Source organism: Acipenser ruthenus, chromosome 27 (genome assembly GCF_902713425.1).
Source record: "Acipenser ruthenus chromosome 27, fAciRut3.2 maternal haplotype, whole genome shotgun sequence".
Lineage (NCBI taxonomy): Eukaryota > Metazoa > Chordata > Actinopteri > Acipenseriformes > Acipenseridae > Acipenser > Acipenser ruthenus.
Window position 1 is genome coordinate 22,965,904 of NC_081215.1, and position 20,328 is coordinate 22,986,231.

Here is a 20,328-nt window from a genome sequence, read left to right on the forward strand (position 1 = left end):
ACTGTACAGAATGCTTGTGAAAGTTAAAATCCTTTAACTAACCCCATGATGTTTAATGTGAACCAAGCATTGGTGAGCTACTGTATTATAAAAGTCCAGAAATGCTGTGCCGAGCTTTTATAGTTACCATTGCTGCTTAGCTACAGTATAAATTCCTTGAGTGTAGGCTTAAATATTTGTTGTTGAAGCTGTTAATGTATTAATTTGCGGTGTGCCATGAAGTTACTACAAACAAACATACAATTAGTGCAGTATTACATATATTGTACAGCTATAGCATCACCCTATATAATTAACTAATTTTGCTTCATAGTCGCATGACACTTGCTGAATAATGTTACGTTAATTAAAAATTAAAAATGTGACATTTCGAAATCGAACATGAAATCCTATACTACTATTCTGGCTTCCGGTAGACTTATGCGATATAATTTTGAAGATTCTTTGATTTACATGATGTTTAAATAAAATATCAAAATTATGTTCAGATCATGCTTTTTTTCCCATTGTAGCTCAATCCTAAAATTCTAGGTAACGTATGTGTGCACTGCTGCAGAAAACTACTAATCTTTAGAACCTGTTGTCACTATTGTTCATCTGTTACTAATATACAAGGACTGTTGCAAATTACAGTGGATGAGCCAAGGGGGACACCTGAAAACTGATGAAAATACTGCTGTAGAGAGAGCCCTACATTTTAAAGCATGCTCAAGAATAGGAACTTATTGTAATATTCACAACATGTAGCGAGTCCTTTTAGAAAGTAGGATTAAAATGTGGACATTGAGACAAATCCAGTAAGAGCAAAACAGCTTTATTTTGAATTTACCAGAAGTATGAGGCATTGACTGTTATTGAACAGGCATGCAAGGTTAATGATTAATACATCACACAGAATAGGAAAGGCATTGTACTGTTTTCCAAGGCAATGGCAAAAGCATGTTATGTGGTTAGAAATGAAAGGCTATTGAAATGCATTCAGTTTGTAGTAATTGTTAATGCAGCCCGCTTGCTCGACTGACTGCTCATGTGCTGATGATTCATGCTGTTTTCACATTTGATCACTGGAGCAGGGGGGTGGTATTGATTTAGAAGGTGATTCACGTCTTCTTGACAGCTGAATGACAAATCTTATGTTCCAGAAAGATGACCCCCGTGTAACGTATTCGTTTCTGTTGCTTTACTGTATTTAGCTGAAAGGAGAACAGATTTGAGTTTTCCAATGTATTGGCCGAGATCTGGCAGCCAGATTACATCTGTGGTCAAAAAATATGTTTTTGTATTGTGAATGTTCACAGTGAACATTTTTATTTTTGTGTTTCCCCGTATTGGTGTACTGTATGTTGTGGGGATGTACAGTATAACTTGTTACGTACCTTTTAATTTTAAATTATGTATGGATCTATTAACAAATATAGTTGTGCTTACTTTATGTAAGAAAATTAATGATTTAACCTGAGTTTCAGTAACTGGACAATAAACTCACAGCTTACAAGTATGTGAATTTCATTGCTATCAGCTTCTTATCCCTTTTGATTTTTAAATCCCCAAAAGCATCTGACAACTACAGCCTGATGGGCAAGCAGCATATTGAAGGAAATGTCATGATTTATGTGGGGGTAAACAATGTAGGGTACAGTTCAAAGTCATGCCCGGTTTTTAAAAAGACCTTAGCCTATATATTCTTCCAGTAGCTGACGACTGTACAATAGTTTTTGAGCAAATGTGTTGCACAATAAGCAAGACTACACAGTACCATTCAATGGTTCCCCTGACCATTACATCCAACTGTGTGTAATGTTGTGTAACCATTTCAAGATTCACTACAAACATTAATGTACTTGAAAGTAAGGCTGGTTTATGTTTGATGTTTAAAAAAAAAAAAAAAAAAAGACGTGCACCTGTTGTTTATAGTCATTTAAAGCAATGAATCATTCCTGTGAGTAATACAATAGGTTTTCGTGGTTGACTTGTACCACAAATTACACGCTTTCCTGCCACGGGATGTATTTTGCTGCAGTTCAGTGATCTTGGAAAAATGTGTTCAAAATAGTATACAGTAGATTTTAAAAGTGATGCCAATAAAAGAAACCCCTACTGGACATCACTGGAGCATTGTAGATGTTCAATGGAAGTTGACCTTCTTAGAATTTTAACAAACAGTTCAATGACACATTTTTAATTAGTGGAGCACAATATACCAACACAACACTTGCTGACAACAGCAATGACAAAGATAAAAAACAATTCCTTTGGGAGTAGGTCTATAGTCTAGTTTTTTTTTTAATGCTTCCACTTGGCCCATGGGTCTTGTTTGAAACACATGGACATATGTTTACAAATTCATATTTAAATGCACGCGAGGATGAAATGCTCATAAATGTTTTTTTTTTTTATATTGGAACCACTAAAAGCTTCAGAAGTCTTATGACTGATGTGCTGTAGAGCAGTAATGATTTCAATACCCTATGTATATAATGTAAGCTACAGTACATTTTCAGTAAAATTTCACGTGGCATTAATATTCTTCATGCACCCCCTGGTAAAAATAAATGTGATGTTCACACTTCAGATAAACTTTGCTGGCATACAGAAACAGCAGAGCAGTTTTAGTTAACAATACTGTATAATCTCCTCATAAATTCTTTAGCAGTGGAGTTTTTTCGGGTTTGCATACAGGCCCCTGATAATGAGATGCTGATATGATGGCAAAGCCGCTGAACACCCAATTATAAACAAAGATATTCACATTATTCAGACGCTTGTCTGATGCTCCATTCAGGCTCTTCAGGCCTGTGAAGGGTCTGTCTGTCTTAAACTCTGATGTCAGACTCCTCGTTTGTAAGAAGCACCATCGGAGCCTGAATACAGGACTTGTACACAATGCCTTGGATTTGAATCCCACGCCAACATGCTAGTTCCAGCTGAGGAGAAGCAAGCTTGCTTTTATACTTTTTCTCTCTAAAAAGCCCATCATTGTTTCATAGTAAAACTTGCACTTTTAAACGGTATAGCTTGTTACTGTACTGCAACTTTTTCTTTGTCAGACGAGGACCAACGGTTTTTTGTTTCTTTGTTCTACAGATTTACACTGATTGGGCCAACCACTATCTGGCAAAGTCAGGCCACAAGCGGCTCATTAAGGACTTGCAGCAAGATGTCACAGATGGGGTGCTGTTGGCGGAGATCATACAGGTTGTAGGTAAGTGAGTGGACCTTTTTAAAATACTTTTTAAAATTAAGTTTTAGTTAATACAGCACTATAACATACATCAGCTACCAATGGTCATAGATTTTTATTTACCGTATATGTCAAATCACTTGCATTGTTTTTTTTACAGCGTGGTAATTGTTATGCACGGTATACTCTAACTGCTTTTGGAAAGTGTTATTTTGTATTTTGATGCAAGCAAGCTGGCTGCTTTTTGTAAGCAATTTAAAATGACATTGGACTTTTTGAATTCTCAAAACTCCTTGTATATTTTTTCTATGTTGGTACTGTATATACTCAATAGATGCACAGCATGCAAAAATCAACACGAGACATGTTACTGACCTGCTGTACTGTACTGATTTCTAACCACAAAACTAACAAACACCCAGACACAGATGTTAAATACTGCATTCAGTTTAAAAAATGTGGTGGTCTATTAAACCACATCAAAGAATTGGGTCTAGATCAAGGTCAAACCAGACATTCTATCACGTCCCACCCCCAGACAGCAACAATGCACAGAAATAAGGTGAATGTTGGTGTTGATTTCAGAGAAAACATGTTTAGACCCCCAACAGCTGACTACACTTGCTTGGGACGCCTCATGTGGCTTCCATCTGTGTTTTCACTGCTTTTTACAGGAGACGTCATGAAATATTATACCACCCAATTTACCCTGAAGCCCAACTGCTACAGTACTGAAGCCAGCAGGGGTAGTATGGGCAGGCAACGCTCTGGTTAGAACCAGGGAGGGAAAACGTTTCCTTATTAACAATGTATTGATTGATGTGGTGACCATATGACCATAGCTCATTTAGTTTTTTTCAGTTAAGCTTGCTATAGTATTGAGTTACCTTTTGTATGTGACATTCAACATATGTAAAACCAAAGCACTTTTTACACTTTTCCTGAATTGATAACCTAACGGGACCTCAGTCTAGGTTAGTTACAGTACTGGGTTAGGTGATAGTGACAGGCCTATATTCCCCACACTGTGCACCTCAGTACTGTCCTGGAGGGACCGCTTGCACTCTCAGGGGGCAGATTAGTTCAGTTTGTATGCCTCCCATGCTTCTTTGAATGACAGCCAGCAAGTGTGTGTGTGTGTGTGTGTGTGTGTGTGTGTGGATTAGGAAATCTTTTGAGATCACATGAACTCACTTCGTAGACTTCCCTAGTAAAAAAAAAAAAAAAAAAAAAAACACGCAACACAATAGAACAGCAGTAAAAATAAATATGAAATAATATTAAAAGCTTTGGGTTTAAAAAAAAAAAAAAAAAAAAAAAAAAAAGCACCACATTTTATAAAAAATTAGTTTTTAAAGTCCCAGCTTCCCTCACCAAAAATGGGCAAATCATTCCATAATTTGAGAGCTTTATAACAAAAAGCCCTTCCTCCCATTTTCATTGTATGAATAACCAACAACCCCCATTCTGTGATCTAAGATTGTGATTTAGACATGTATGGGGTCAACGGATAACTAAGCGCTAGTCCATTCAAGGCCTTGTAATAAAGCTTACTACTTTTAAAAACACAGTAACTGTAGCAGAAGCTGTCACCTGTTTATATTGTCTCGTCTCCCCCCTACATATGTCCTGTGCAGTTGGTCAGCTGCAGTTCCAAGGGGGTCTTCGTAGGCCACCTTCCTTGAATGCAGACAGCACGTGCCAGCAGGCAATATGAGAAAGCAAATGTATCCACTGTATCCGAAATTATTTTGGCAGCAGCAGATATTAAACCACGTTCGTAGCTTGCCTTGTGGATGTCTCCATTCAGGCAGTGTGGCATCATTACAGATCATTAGACCGCAGGGATATTCATTTTATACTCTAGGTGTCGGAATCAATTTCATTTTACCTGACCAAGCAGCACCAATGAAGTGCGTGAGTTGCTGTCCTACCACTTGAAGAGGTGCTGTCGACACAGTTGTCTGCTTTTAGTACAGGACCTTGTTTCAGCTGCTGTGGGCTGGGCAGGGACAGCCCATGACAATATCCCAACACGTTTTGTGTTGAGTCTCGGGGTTTCTCACGTTTGCTTGGATATCATTGGATTTCATGTATGTAGGGCACTGGTTTCTTCAGGCTTGTGTAGCAACAGGTCTTTCACTTCAGTTTTTGGAATAGCTGAGAGAGGCACTGTCGCTGAAGACATTTGTAAAGAAAAGTTGTCTTATTTTCTTTTCCCTTTCCAGCAAATGAGAAGATTGAAGATATCAATGGCTGTCCGAAGAGTCGGTCTCAGATGGTGAGTGGGGTTCCGCTTTTCATTCATATACGCTTTTTCTGTTTTTCATGTTTGTGGGGAAAAAAAAAAGAAGTGTAATTTAGTTTATCAAGATTTCATTAGAATTTAAGAAAGGGGTTGTACTGTATTCATTTGAGACATTTGCATCTATTCTGTAAAAAAAAAAATAGTGACCCTTTTGTGTGACGTTTTCAAAAACCAAATCTAATTTTAATAAATAAGCTATTTGCAATGCAGCACTATAACATGCAAATGAACTAAAACTGCTCAGGGGTTACAGAAAGGGCAGACACTGACAGTATAAAAATAGCATTTGATAATGTGTGTGTGTATATATATATATATATATATATATATATATATATATATATATATATATATATATATTGTAAAGAACTTGACCCACTCGGGTTCGTTGCCCCTTTAAGAATACGACCCAGGACTCAGAAATGGCGTTTTGAAGCGCTGACGCGCTATATTTTAATGAACACAAAAATAAAACAAACACACACAAAATAAACACCTAGCTCCTCTTGGAGCACTTACTACACAAGGTTTTTTCCCTCACTAACTTGCAGGACGGCTAAGCCGTTTACCTGCTAACATAAACCCAAAACCACACCGGTTTAACCCAGCACTTGCACTCTGACTGCACGGAAGCAGAGCACCTTCTCTGCCTCCCTCTCCTCAGCAGCCCCGAGCAGACTAACTGCTTTACTTTTATACTGCCCAATAACGCTCAGGTGCGGATAATCATTACTAATAAAACAATTAAACAATCAAACAAATGTGCATTCTCACATGTTTCTTTTATGCAGGGAGGATTAACCCCCTCCCTGCTGTCTCACTCCACCTACTTCCTCACACATCCCCCCCCTTGTCTTTTCAAGACACAGGCCACGAGACGGCCACCTCCTCCCCTAAAACACAACCACCCAGCCTCAAGTCCAGCAATGTCCATTGCCGCCCTCTTCCACGGGCGGGCTTGAGGATGGGTCGGTTCTTTCGGCGCTGCCAGGAAGGGACCGCAAACCGGCGACACGGGACCCCACCGGGCTAACAGGGCCGACCGACGCGTAGGCCGGGGCACTGGAGGATGCCGCAGTGGACACAGGTCTTCCCCTGGGGACTGGCGCAGTGATGCCCGACCACCCAGGGGGAGCGAAGCAGCGAACAGGGGGAGCGACAGCGACGTCTGGCAGCAGCCCAGCGACGTCTGGGTGCTCGGGGAGAGCGGAGCAGGTAACCAGGGGCAGAGCTGTGGCCAGTGCTGCAGACCCCTGGGCTCCAGGTCCAGCACAGGGAGGTCCAGGAAGACCGGCAGGGTGTCCCGGAGCAAGGGGTGAGGGACTGGACGCAGCGGCGCCGAACTGGACTGTAGGGGTGGTGGTCGGGGCTGTGGTGGAGGTATGCTTTCCACCTCCTCCGCGGGCTCCGGCTCCTCCCCTCTGGGCTCCGGAAGCGGCGGCTCCTCCCCTCTGGGCTCTCGGAACAGCTGCTCTACCTCCCATTTCTGGAGCAGCAGGTCCAGCTCTGTAGGCTCCGGCTCCGGCAGCCCTAGCTCCACTCTCCACTTCTTGGTCTGCTCCACTTGAGCAGCGGTGTTTCTCTTAATTTCCTCGATCAGTTCCTTAAAATCCATTTTTCCTTTTACTGGGTCGTAGGGGCGCCCACACTTCTGGTACCATATGTAAAGAACTTGACCCACTCGGGTTCGTTGCCCCTTTAAGAATACGACCCAGGACTCAGAAATGGCGTTTTGAAGCGCTGACGCGCTATATTTTAATGAACACAAAAATAAAACAAACACACACAAAATAAACACCTAGCTCCTCTTGGAGCACTTACTACACAAGGTTTTTTCCCTCACTAACTTGCAGGACGGCTAAGCCGTTTACCTGCTAACATAAACCCAAAACCACACCGGTTTAACCCAGCACTTGCACTCTGACTGCACGGAAGCAGAGCACCTTCTCTGCCTCCCTCTCCTCAGCAGCCCCGAGCAGACTAACTGCTTTACTTTTATACTGCCCAATAACGCTCAGGTGCGGATAATCATTACTAATAAAACAATTAAACAATCAAACAAATGTGCATTCTCACATGTTTCTTTTATGCAGGGAGGATTAACCCCCTCCCTGCTGTCTCACTCCACCTACTTCCTCACAATATATATATATATATATATATATATATATATATATATATATAATTATATGTATGTGTTTGTATATATATTGCCGTGTTCTTTTCTATTGAACATGTTTTGAAAATGTAAAAGCAGTTTTAGTTTTGGAAATAGCAATTTTAAAACAATAATCTGCAGTAAACACCAGGTATTTTTCTTCCTGCAGTTGCATGTCTTTAGATGTGTTTATGAAGACTGACACACCAAGGCATAAATCACTACTGTAATAATCAATGCATCTTTCACATAATAGTGCGTTAAGCAGAAGTTATCCCAGGATTCTGAAACCTTCTAAATGAACCATGGCTCAGAGAAATCTCCTTTCTAGTGGTCAGACAATAAACTGCTTAATGGCGAGTTAAATACAGTTTGAGCCACATTGCCGTAATAGTTTTCAGGGACAGGAGATAAGTGTATCCAAACCTTCATGCTATTCATTTATTCCGCTCAAGTATAGCAGCATGCCATTTTAATTGCAAGTATTAATTAGCAAGAAACCATTACAGGCCAATTATGTCGAGTCTTTCCAGTTTGTTTATTAAAAGGCTGCCTCTGTCCTTTTGATATTCCAGTCAGTAGTTACAATATTTGAATCTCATGTGGCTAAACAAAACGCTCTGTTTCCATTTGGAGGTCATTTAGCAAGTCAGAGCACCCATTTACTAACAGCTCTGGCAGTTTAATATCCAGCTGTGTAAGTAGCATGTTAAGGTTCACTGAGAAATACACGGAGGGGGAAAAAAGGAAGCAGGAATGATGACCAAGCAGCTGCAAAATGGCTATTATGCAAATTTTTGGTATTCGGCTCAAAACACACCAGATACATTTTAATCGACACAATCAAGCTGTAAAATTGCTGGGCATGTTGAAAACTTAATTGTAGCTGTTTACCTCAGCCCTGTAAATTATACGACTTGCACTTTGAAAAATGGTCAGCAGTAAATATTGCAGATACCCTAAAAATTGCAATAAGCAATACGGCATCACTTCAGTCATTTCTATTTGTAAATACTTTTCATAATTCTGTTGTCGGCCTATGGGCACATGCAGAAGCATTAGAATAATAATCTCAATCAAGGCCAATGTTAAATACTGTAAACATTACCTGCTGAGTCCAAAGACTTTCTGCCTTTTAAAATAATTATACAAATAAAATGGTTTATCCCAGTACTTCTGTATACAATATTCAATCACGATACACCTATAATGCACTCCTCTGAGAAGGTATTATAGATGTGCTTTTTTATAGTTAGAGTAGGTCTGTGTATAGTAATATGTGTGTGGTATGTCTAGAAAAACATAAATCTGGAGAAGTGTTATGCTTTATTATGGCAACCACCTGTACAGCAAGCTTAAGTCGATTTGAAAAGAGCAATTAGTCTTGTGCTGATCGGGTGTAATAAAAGTGATTTGACATTTTAATTTGATTACTGATGCATCTTTTGTAAACTCTGATAGATGCAAGTAATAAAAAACAAAGCCCAGTTCTGCATTACATTGACCACATGCAGTCTACACATACTGCAGTATGTCAAGTGCTTTTAGTCCTACAGCAAGATCTCCTTTACATGAGGAAGGTAGTTTTTTACTTTTGCATCCAACTTCAGATGTTTACTCTATGTATTCTTTAAGATAATGGATTTATAAATACTGTAAGGCAGTACCAACTGCCTTACAATATTTGTATTATGTATTATTTGTATTTGTATTGTATTATTTGTATTATGAGTATTATTTTACACAGGTTCCTGCTGTCATTTGAATGAAAACTTTATAGATACCTGGGAGAAAACCATTGGCATTTACATGTTTGAACCGTGACAAACAGTACCAAGTGCTAAAACACACAGGAAAACATGCTCTATTAGCATTAAGCTACTGTTGGCGTGTAACCTAGCTTTGCAATCGCATCACTATTGTTTGGGACTTCAAAGTGATCACAAAGGTCCTAATACCTATTGCAGGGTGTAAGAGATGTTCTCAGGGAGGACAAGCTGTTTGGTTGTAGCCATCTCTTCTCCTCCTCTCTCTCTCTCTCTCTCTCTCTCTCTCTCTCTCTCTCTCTCTCTCTCTCTCTCTCTCAAAGCAGTACAGCAATCACATGTTTTAGTAAACCTAAATGTCCCGTCAGGTCAAAATCTTCTTTTACATCGACCTCGGAGAGCAAGGAACTATCTGTTTTTGCAAATAAATTCTTTAAAACATGATCCGTACTTACAAGAGATTGGCTGACAATCAGGCATTTCATTACTTTGCCAGACAATAGTGTAAAAACAGCATGGTGTGTCCAACAGTGCATCTTGAGAAGGAAGGATGAGGTAGGTTTTATAGTTTAAAATGTTATTTATTTATTTATTTATTTTTTAAACACGGGGGGGCGGGGGGGGGGGGGAAACCTGTCCAGCCACGTTTCAAACTTTACTCCCTTTTATGCGCCTGTTTCTTTCATTTATTACAATACACAGCAATATGCTTTTTAAACAGAAACACCTGGTGCTGTAGGAGGATTGGTGTGCATTATGCAAGTCACTATTGATGTAGATACAGTGCAAGCACAGGTGTAGCCCAGTCTTGGCGTCACTAAAGGACCTCATGCTGTAATTGTGCACAGTGCACAGTGTTTGTTCTGATTTGGATATTGGACCCTGGTTGCTGTTGTTTATTCCCTTGTTGTGGAGCTGGCTTATTTAGAAACAATGTCTTCACTGAATTAAAGCTATTGTATGGTTTGGTAAGTACAGTACCTGGAGCAAAAGAAAGATTCCTGCCTCTCTGATTCCTGAAGCTTTGTTATACACATGATGTTTGGTTTTCATTCAGTCAGTGTTGATACAGAAGTAGCTGAATGAGGTATGTTTAGTTGTGTTTCCATGAGTAGCTCTAATTGAGAATTGTTTTATACGTTTCATTTTGTGTTTTTTTGCATACTGTAGCTTATGGTTTATATATATTATGATCAAGTACAATAATCAGAGATCACTGTGTCTAGCAGCAAATGATATTAAGCACATTGTATGATGGCATAACTTCTAACGTCTCATTTCTGTTCCTAGTGATGTCATTTATTTATAATACAGCACGTTGCTGTGCAGTTGACTTTGTAAGTTTGCACCTTAACCTTTCTGCTGTGGTGAGATGCACATATATAATCTGATTTGAAGCTTGCAACACCCTATGCCACTTTCCTTTGAGTGATGTACTGTGACAGCACACTTTCTCCATTGACATTCAGTGACAGTAACTTATTATTTTGAGCAAATGACACCCTGTAATGCCGGATTCCTTCACAAGTGACAGCACATTTAACATCATTTCATATTGAATTTTCCAGTTCTCATCACAAAAGAATAGTCTTGGTAACCTCTGCAAATATTTGTTTTACGTAGCTTACATACACCATAAAGTAATACTGTTCCTAGTTACTGTCTGCGTCATTGCAAATAAAAAAAAGATAAGAATATGCAAGCCTCCTTCAGTGCAAAATATTCAAGCAAGAAACGAACATTGCTGTAAATACAGTAACAAGAACTGGTCAACTCCTTTAAGTAGGGTGATTGTTTAATACACACAGTAACGTATGTTTGGGTCAAAGAGGGATTCCTGATGAGCATGCTTCTTGTTGCAAGAGCTGTGAAAGAGCTGGGATCTTGAACTTTAGATGCATCTGTTCTTTCTGTATTAAATGCAAATGCTGCATTAAAAGTATTACTAAACAAATACATCTTGCATATCTCTTTTATTGGATTGATGTTTTGATTAAAATTCATAAAGGATTATTCAGACAGTTGACTAAGCGACAATGAACTATGTTTTAAAAATACAGTACTGTACAATTATTTCCTTTGATAACACTATGCTGGGACAGATTGTTTGATTAAAAAAATAAATGTGTTTTTCATGAAATGGTTAGGACCAGAAACACTTTAGTTATTTCTGGAAGGCAAGGAATTCTGAGTGGAGCATGCTAGAGATGCCAAGAAATGTTTGGTTTTGCTTTTCCTGTGAACTCAGCAAGCATGTTGAATAAACAGCTGCCAGCAACTCAAATATGTGGGTCTCTTGCAACTTGTCTCTGTAGCATTCTTGGTCACCCTTCTTTATATTGTTACTACAGTGCTCCCTCGCTATAAGGTTCTCGGATATAACGCTCCTACAGTAGGTCCCCCAATTCCCTATACTAGTGATTCATGCAATATTTCTACAGTAAATACAGTACCGGTGTTCTGTAAACAACTTCCGTTTCTGTCTTTTCCTTTTGATACAGTATCTGAACTGAAGATAACGCTCATATTGTGTGTCCCTCGAGACGCGCGTTATAGTGAGGGAGCACTGTATAGCAAGATACACACTTGACCAGAAGTACCATGGAATGCATGAAAAAGAGAATCTGTATCTGTGAAGTAATCCACGGATGGCAGTTTGACATTACACCTGTATCAAATATACACAACTTTGGAATGGTCTGGCTTTCTAGGTGGAGTAGCTGCTGTGGTTTTCTTTGGTGTGGTTTCTTTTGATATAAAATATTTCAAAAGCATTGAAAACGACTTCTAATTTGAAACGTCTGTCATTTTGAATTAATATTTCTAAATCTAAATGAGTGTTTATCTTTGTGTCTTCTAAAGACCGTTGTGAGCCACTCTAGTGCTACTACAGTTCAACTCAAATTTGGTTCTTTTGTGTGAAAACTGAACCTGAAGTCTCGCTGTTTACAAAAGGATGAAGTCTTACAACTAAATACAGTATACGTAATTGTATTACTATCTACAGTGACTCACCCACGTGTTTCTCTGCCAACCTAGGGTTAGGTCCCTATTTATGATTGACCCTATTCTGATAAGACTCCTACTCCTGTATATTTAGAAGCAGTTTTATTGTTTACATATAGACTGAACTGTGCCCCGCCATTCCTTTGCTAAGCTGCATTTGACTAGCAACATAAAAGATGTAGCAGCTGGGTCATGAACCTAGTGTAACCTAGCAACAACCAGCATGTAAATAGAAAGCTTGATAAAGAAAGTCTATACCTTTTTATGCATGTTGTTGTTGTTGTTGTTGTGGGGGTTTTTTTTGTCTTTTTGTCACGTGCAGGTATCTTTTGAAACAAATAAAGCCTGAATTGTAAATAGAAAAAAATAGCACCTGTCTGATAAACAAATAATTATTTATGAATAAAGTATGACCTTATTGTACTGTGTAAGAAACTAAAAAATACATTTAATATCCCCCTGGATACCTTTTCCACATGCTATGAAACTTGGTAGATCATAGAACAAGCTGTCAGAATCCAGGGATACATATAGAGAGGCTTTTAGTATATTTCTCATTTTGTTTTTGCAGATTGAAAATATTGACGCCTGCCTGAGTTTCCTGGCAGCCAAAGGTGTTAACATCCAGGGTCTGTCTGCAGAAGGTAAGTCAGCCAGCTCGATAATTTAACTTGTATTTCGTGCCTTTTGTTTTATTCTTAAAAGTAAATGAGTTCTCCGCGTAACTGTGCCCATACTAATCCTTTAATAGCAGAGTCTAATCTAGTTGGACCTTCCCAGCTGTAGATGCGGTGGGATAAGTTGGTGATAAGCCTTGTCTATTTACTTAACAAAAGCAGACATAATGTGGTCTTCGTAGCAAAGTTCAATAGCAAACCTTTTAGCATCTTGGCACGTAGGTGTGCCAGGATTTAATGAAGCCTAGTGTTTTCATCATGGGGTTACTGCAGTCATCATTCTAGGAAGCCACTAGGAAAACTTAAGTACCGGTAAGCTAATATTTTGAATTTTGTATAATACTACTGTATACATTGTAATCCTTTACTCCACAAAGACCAAATTGGACAGGGAAATGCAATGCGTTTTTGTAGATGCTGAAACTGTATACATTTTGAGATTTAAAAAAAAGCTGCATTTGAATGTTATATGGTATAGGCCAGTGTTTTTCAGTCTTAACTGTTTATTAGTTGTTCACTATAAGCAGATGTCTTCATTAAAAAGAAGTGCTGCCACTACTAAACAAAATGTGTGATTTAACTTTTGTTTTCAGAAATCAGAAATGGAAACCTGAAGGCCATTTTGGGGCTTTTCTTCAGCCTGTCTCGCTACAAGCAGCAGCAGCAGACACAGGCAGCACAGAAACAGCCATCACACCAACAGCAGCAGCTGCACCACCAGCACCAGAGCCAAACTGGGCACCCTCAACACGGGCAAGCTGCACCCCACCACCAGCCCCCAGCGCAGTGCCAGCCACATCCACAAGCAACGCTACAGCAGCAAAAAGCACAAGCAGAAATGCAGTCAAGGTTAGAGGACTTTCTATACTGCCTTCCTAATGGTATCTATCCATCTACTGATTACAAAAGGCTCTGAGCACAGAAGAACTGTGCATGTTGAATCAAACTGTATCTGTGTGTCACTGCAGTAAGAATTGTGGTTGCAGTTTTACGTCAATTTTTACAGGTATACAGGTTGTGTACTAAATGGTCCATATTTTGGTGGATGTAAAGATTCGTATTGTATTTATTTATATTGTACCCCCAGAGCAAGGTCATGTGTCTCTTTTATACGGCTGTAAATGTGGTGCATGCACAGATTGATTTAAACCACACGGAAAAACTATTTTACTTCTACTGAGCTCTGAAAATGACAAAGACTTCTCATTGAAACGCTTTGTGTAGGAACTTACTAACAGTTTCGTTTTAGTATTTTTCAATCTTTATTATTGATTTTTGTTTTGTTTTATAGTTATGACGTAGCTCAGAAGTGTGAAATGTATTACATCATAATGGTGGTAACATGGTAACTGTTCATTCTGTCTGCCACTTACATTCCATACCGTTGCTTCGCTGTTTTCTATACATTTCTGCACTGGTGTGCTTTAGGAGATCAAGGGGAATATCCCCGTCAACTCTAATTTTCATAAACTTTTGTCTTTAACATTTTCCTTTTTTCTTATTTATACCTCTCTCTCTCTCTCGCTCTCTGTCTGTTTCCTCTTTTTTATCGTACAGTATACCATCCAAGGATTCATCTCAAAGTAAACTGCTCAGGTTTACCCTTGGTCCGAAAAAATCATCTAGGTCAGCTGTCTTGCTTGCGCCTTACGCTTCTAACTGCTTGCTTGGGGCCAACACCTTTGTTCTTGCTCATGAATTCCAGCTGCTTGGAAAGCACTTTCCGTTCTCCTGTGCAAGTCACCTGCCTGTGTTTTAGATTGTATTACACTTGGCTCCTGCAGTGTTTGATGTTTTGATGTGTGCATGGATATCCTTTTCATTTTAAGATGCATTTCCCACTTTTGGTGTTGTGAAGTGTAGCTGTGGTGTCAATATAAGGACATCTTAAGATGTAATCATGCCTTGTCGTTCTGTATATTCCGCTAAATTGTTGTTGAGAACTTTCACTGTAACATAACACATTTTTGTAACAGGGCCTTCAGTGCTGTGAAGAAATATAATAAGGGAATACCACCACCTGATGTCAAGATGCATCAACAGCAGATAGTACATCCGTTTTAGTGTATCGTCTTTACATTCTTAATTTTAAATGACAAAACATTGTACATACTGTAGGAAGCTATAGTAGTTCTAGTCTATATGATCATAAGGTAAGCTCATTTGCCCAGGCTTGCATTTATATGGATAATATTTTGTCCCTAGTTCTGAGAGGTATCCTGAACCCACAAGTGCATTATGGCCTTGTTTTTAAAGCGTGTTGTCTGGTTTTTACAGCAGTCAACCATGGATATTGTGCAGCATCAATGTAAGGCTTTTTTTTTTTTTTTTTTTTCTTTAAAAAGATTTAGTAGTTGGCAATTTATTTTTTATTTTCTTCCAATTTAGAATAACCAATTATTATTGAAGCTCGGCTCACCGCTACCACCCCTGTGCTGACTTGGGAGTGGCGAAGACGAACATACGCTGTCCTCCGAAGCGTGTGCTGTCAGCCGACCGCTTCTTTTTATACTGCAGACTCGCCATGCAGCCGCCTGGGAGCTACAGTGTCGGAGGACGATGCAGCTCCGGGCAGCTTACAGGCAAGCCCGCAGGCGCCTGGCCAGACTACAGGGGTCGCTGGTGCGCGGTGAACCAAGGACACCCTGGCCGACGTAAACCCCCCACCCGGGTATTAAAATACCATAATCCGCTTATGTGGATGTCAAGACTTGATATTCCTGAGTTGGAATTTGTAATTCAGAAAACCTGTGTTCAGGCTTGGAATACATAAGTATTGCCATTCACTTCTGACAGGAACTTGGATTAGATAGCATGGGGGAGCTAAGAGCATTGAACTGTGGTAGAAATGTCAGGCTTATCATCTGATTTAGTCAAACTGCTGCTTTAGTTTGATTCTGTCATGGTCAACACTGTATTTGGGATTGGTCTTCTGATGTTTCAATCACCCATTACAAATAGCCGATGCTGTTCTGCATTAACAGCAATCAGAGATGATTTGCAGAGTTCTCAAAACTGAGTGATAATTGTACTACTTTTATGGAACACACCCTGAAAACAGCAACATGCTTTACAGTACATGGTCTCATTTTCTTTGTTTGCTGCAGGCTTCCAGGCCCCTCCACGAGGATGTCAGCTGCGGGCAGCGAGACCAAGACCCGTGGATCTGTCAGTGCCAACAACCGACGCAGCCAGAGCTTCAACAACTGTGACAAATCTAAGCCAGCACACCTGCCTCCAGCAAGCAGCCAAGAGAAAGGTGGGTCCCAGCTGTGGCATTAAACTGCACAGTAACAGACTACTGTGCAAATTTAAAAATCTTGGAAATTGGTTTTTAAAAAAATGCCTAAGTAAGAAGAAAGCCTGTTGAACCATAGTGAACTCATGCTTAATTGAAATGGCCTTTGTACAAACTGGGATAAAACAGGGATAAGTCTGTGGGTTTTTTTTTTTTTTGATAAGCAGAGAATAATTTTGTGACAGCCTCTCATTTTTATTCTAGCTTTTACAATTACTTAATATGCAGTCTCCATGTAATTGCATTGTAATTAAGTACTCCAATTTAAAGTGCTCCAAGTTCATTCTTACTTTAATGTTGCAGTAAAAATAAATATTGACAGATTGAGGTCCAACATCACGTAGAACAGTAACTTAAACATGTGTATTGGCATTTTAAAGGCCAGCTCGATGGTAATTTTATCTTTACTGAGACAGTGTCTGCATAAACGGGTACAGCCCAGTTTTTTTTTTTTTCTAAAATAAACAGCACAGATATTTGCATTCTTTATTTAAAATGCAAAATGTAAGGGCAGACACCTTGCTATGTACAAGGAGTTTAGATTGCTGCTAGATTTATCAATCAGTGTGGCACCAGTGAAACATGGCTTTTCATTTTGTTGTTTTAAAGATCAGTTTGTGTAGGAGGGCCAGCAGTAAATGAATCATGGACCCAGATGAGATGTCTCCAATATGTGTTGAATTTGGACTGTGACCAGAATAGATTAGTGCTCATCAACCTTCTTGATGCAGTTATGTTACTTCACATGTTTTATTCTGTGGAAATCTGTTTCACACCAACATGATAAAGGGCTTGCTTTAGGGTCACGTACTGGGATTAATGCTTTATTGACGGGTTGTTTTTTGTTTTGTTTTTAAATGTATTATTTTGGTGTATTTTCAACCCGCAAAAATGATGTTTCATGGCTCATGGAGGAATGCTGGGAGGAAGGCCGTGCTTAACAGATGCAGTTGGTGTTTATGATTTATTCACAATGACTGCTATTTCAGAACATTAATAGACTTTACCACAAGGGTACAAATGACCTCGTTTCTGAGAATGTGACTAGGCAGACCTCATAGGTTATACACTTGATATACAGAATGAAGCCCATCCATTGTATTCTTTCACGGTAAAGACCTCTGGACAGAGTGCTTATGTTAAGGTAAGGTATAGTGGATTTAGGGCATGTTGGAAGTAGTAGGTTTGCACACAGTATAAAATACAAACATGGATCGTAAAATAAACTGTTGGACCTGCTTGACCTGTTTCAATATAATTGAAATTATGTTTTAGTTACACTATATCCTTTTGTCTGATGTATATACTTTTTAAAGGCATGGTTAAAGCTCTTAAATACTCTACTGGTTATCAGTATTGATTTGATATTTAACTTAGTTCTTAGTGAGAGCAACCAGGTATTGCTGTATTTAGTAGGCCCTGATTTTCATGTTTTAGTTTTAGGTTATTCAATTTTTCCACCTTCCAAACTAGTTTGATTTATGGAAGTTATATGTTGATAGTAGAGAGTACAGGAAAGTCACTTTATTAAAGAACAACTCTTTTCATCATGCAGTGGCTTGTACAGTATATTGGAGCAATAATATATGCTAAATAAAATATGCTAAATCTCTCATCAGGAGTGTCTAGTCTTAACACCAGTAGAGGGCAACAGTTGTAAGAGGAAGTATTTTAATTTTAGTTTGATTCTCAGTAGAAAAATATATATTTAACAAGTGAATCTATATACTGGTAATTGTAACATATTATCTATAACAATAAAGGTGTTGTATTGATTCCTCTTGCTTACAGAAAAGCACAAGATGGGTTTATGTGATTTTTTTTTAGTTCTATATTTCTGTATCTTTTATATAACAATATTATGATTTTCTGTTAAGCTTCAACTGTACTTCATGTAAGAGAATAGTACATCCAAGACATTTGGTAAATCCAAGATGGCCGCCTGGTAGTTTTTGAAATTTTATAGAGCAAACAATTAAAAAAAAAAGTCTAATAAACCCACGTGGTACAACCAAAGTTAAATATTAGCTCCAATGTTGATTTGTGTTGTGTCAGAGCACTGCGTGTCAAAGTTCAACAATCACAAAGAGAACCAAACACAGCTCTGTGGGACTAAGCAAACTCATGAGGAGACCTTGAATGCAGAAAATCAATCCTCTTCTTATCACTGTGTTAGTCTTGGATGACACCATTTCTCATTCCCGTCGTGAGAACAAACACGGCTGCAAAAAATGTTTTGCCAGTGTTGTAACATGGTTTCTTTTTAAAATTGATTTATAAATGAATGGAACCGGTCAATTTACACTCCCTACCTCTGTACAAACTATATTAATTAATGTACAGGCATTTAGGTTATTAGGTATTTTTTCTCCACCTTCCAAACTACTCTGACTTTTATGATAGTTGTTGATTTATATAAATATCACTATAATATAGCATGCTATTGTCCGCTCTCCATCAAGAATGTGCTGCTAAGACAAGTTACTCTCTGACTCGCTGGTGGAGCTGAAAGCCAGTGTTCAGCTTGAGCATTCCTTTTCCAGCCAATAGGAAAACGGATATCAATGGGGCAGAAGATGCAGATTTCCCTACCTCTCTGGGGAAAAGCCCCTTTCTATTACAACTGAGCCGGGTGGCTTCTCTCCTGTTCCCTTTTGCGAATGCAAGCTTCATGCATCTGTTTCGTAGTTTTGAATTTCAAAATGCATTCCATCAAAACACCTGAAGTTCTGGAATGTGTACTGACGTTCGGATTTTTAAATAGGGGAGTTCCCAGCTTAACAAGGGTTATTTATTTATACTGCTAATGACACACTACCTGGATCACTTCTATCCGCCCTTCATGGTAAACAGTACCACAGGGAGGTTGGTTACATTGGCTTATTCTGGAACCTTCCCAATTCATAAGCTTAACTTCGTATGGTCTGAGCTGTACACTGCCTCACTCGGTAAGAAGCGAAAACGACTCGGGAATATACTTCAAAGTTATGAGCACCCCTCGGCACATATCTAGATCACTGTTGCAATCTACTTGTAAAATCTGCCGTTTGGTTAATCTGTGTTAAATAAGCGACAAATTCATACACACTATACGATTAGCATAATTAGAGCATTTGTCAGGCTCAGGAAGGTAATTCCCTTTTCTTCTGGGGGGTATATTTTACAGAGAGGAATCTACTGTAATGGTTTGCAGGTTTCTAGCACCTGCCCACAGTTATGGGGCTTGAACATTACAAAGAGCTTCATTAAGCATTTAGTCAATAGAGGGGAAAATTAGTATTTAGTGAAAGAAAGATTCAACTTTTGCCATAGGCGTCGTCTTGGATCACCCAGGCTCAAAAATATATAGTACACAGCAGTTGTAAGTTAGTAATAGGAAAGAGGTTTGTGTTTTTAATACGTTTTTTTGAAAATGATGCAAAATGTTTGTCTTTTTAAATGATGTTTAGTATTGCTTGCTCCTTGAATAGTTTTTGCCTGATTGATTAAAAAAATGTTTTAGGAAGCCATGAACCTTGTGTCTAGCAGCAAAAAGCAGGCTTATCAATCTACACACACTTTACCTTGCAGGTTGGAATTTAGTTCTGCTCATATGAAATTAGAATAATCAATCCTGATATATTTCTAATGGTATCTTATTAGGCTGCTGGTGTTTGGTTTGAATACAAAAGCTTCAAACAGCCCTGTGAGTGTGTTTTTTACATTTATTATTTAACATTATGGGTACATTTGCTGCCAGGGGTTAAAAAAACAAAACAAAAGTATATTCTTTATTTGTTTATTTTTAAGCCTGTATTTATTTTGCGCCACTGTGAACCCTGGTTTAATCGTGGTTTAAATTGATGATGGAAGATCGATGAGCCCTTCACCAGTTCACATCATCACACTGATTGATTCAGCCTCACTGGAGCTATGTGTGCACTAAGTGGGTGGA

The 20,328-nt window shown here is 38.8% G+C and overlaps 1 protein-coding gene across 16 annotated transcripts in view; it reads left to right on the plus strand.

The window, feature by feature from the left end:
- LOC117432042 (neuron navigator 2) overlaps window positions 1-20,328 on the plus strand; it is a 179,897-nt gene that overhangs the window by 91,872 nt on the left and 67,697 nt on the right. For 14 of the 16 annotated variants that reach the window (XM_059002531.1, XM_059002534.1, XM_059002519.1 and 11 more), the window contains 6 exons: window positions 3,085-3,202; window positions 5,410-5,462; window positions 12,991-13,063; window positions 13,690-13,945; window positions 14,654-14,722; window positions 16,204-16,355. In XM_059002531.1, coding sequence (XP_058858514.1) covers window positions 3,085-3,202; window positions 5,410-5,462; window positions 12,991-13,063; window positions 13,690-13,945; window positions 14,654-14,722; window positions 16,204-16,355 — 721 coding nt within the window. The remainder of the gene's footprint in view (window positions 1-3,084; window positions 3,203-5,409; window positions 5,463-12,990; window positions 13,064-13,689; window positions 13,946-14,653; window positions 14,723-16,203; window positions 16,356-20,328) is intronic. The other 2 variants (XM_059002525.1, XM_059002533.1) reach the window with 1 other exon arrangement.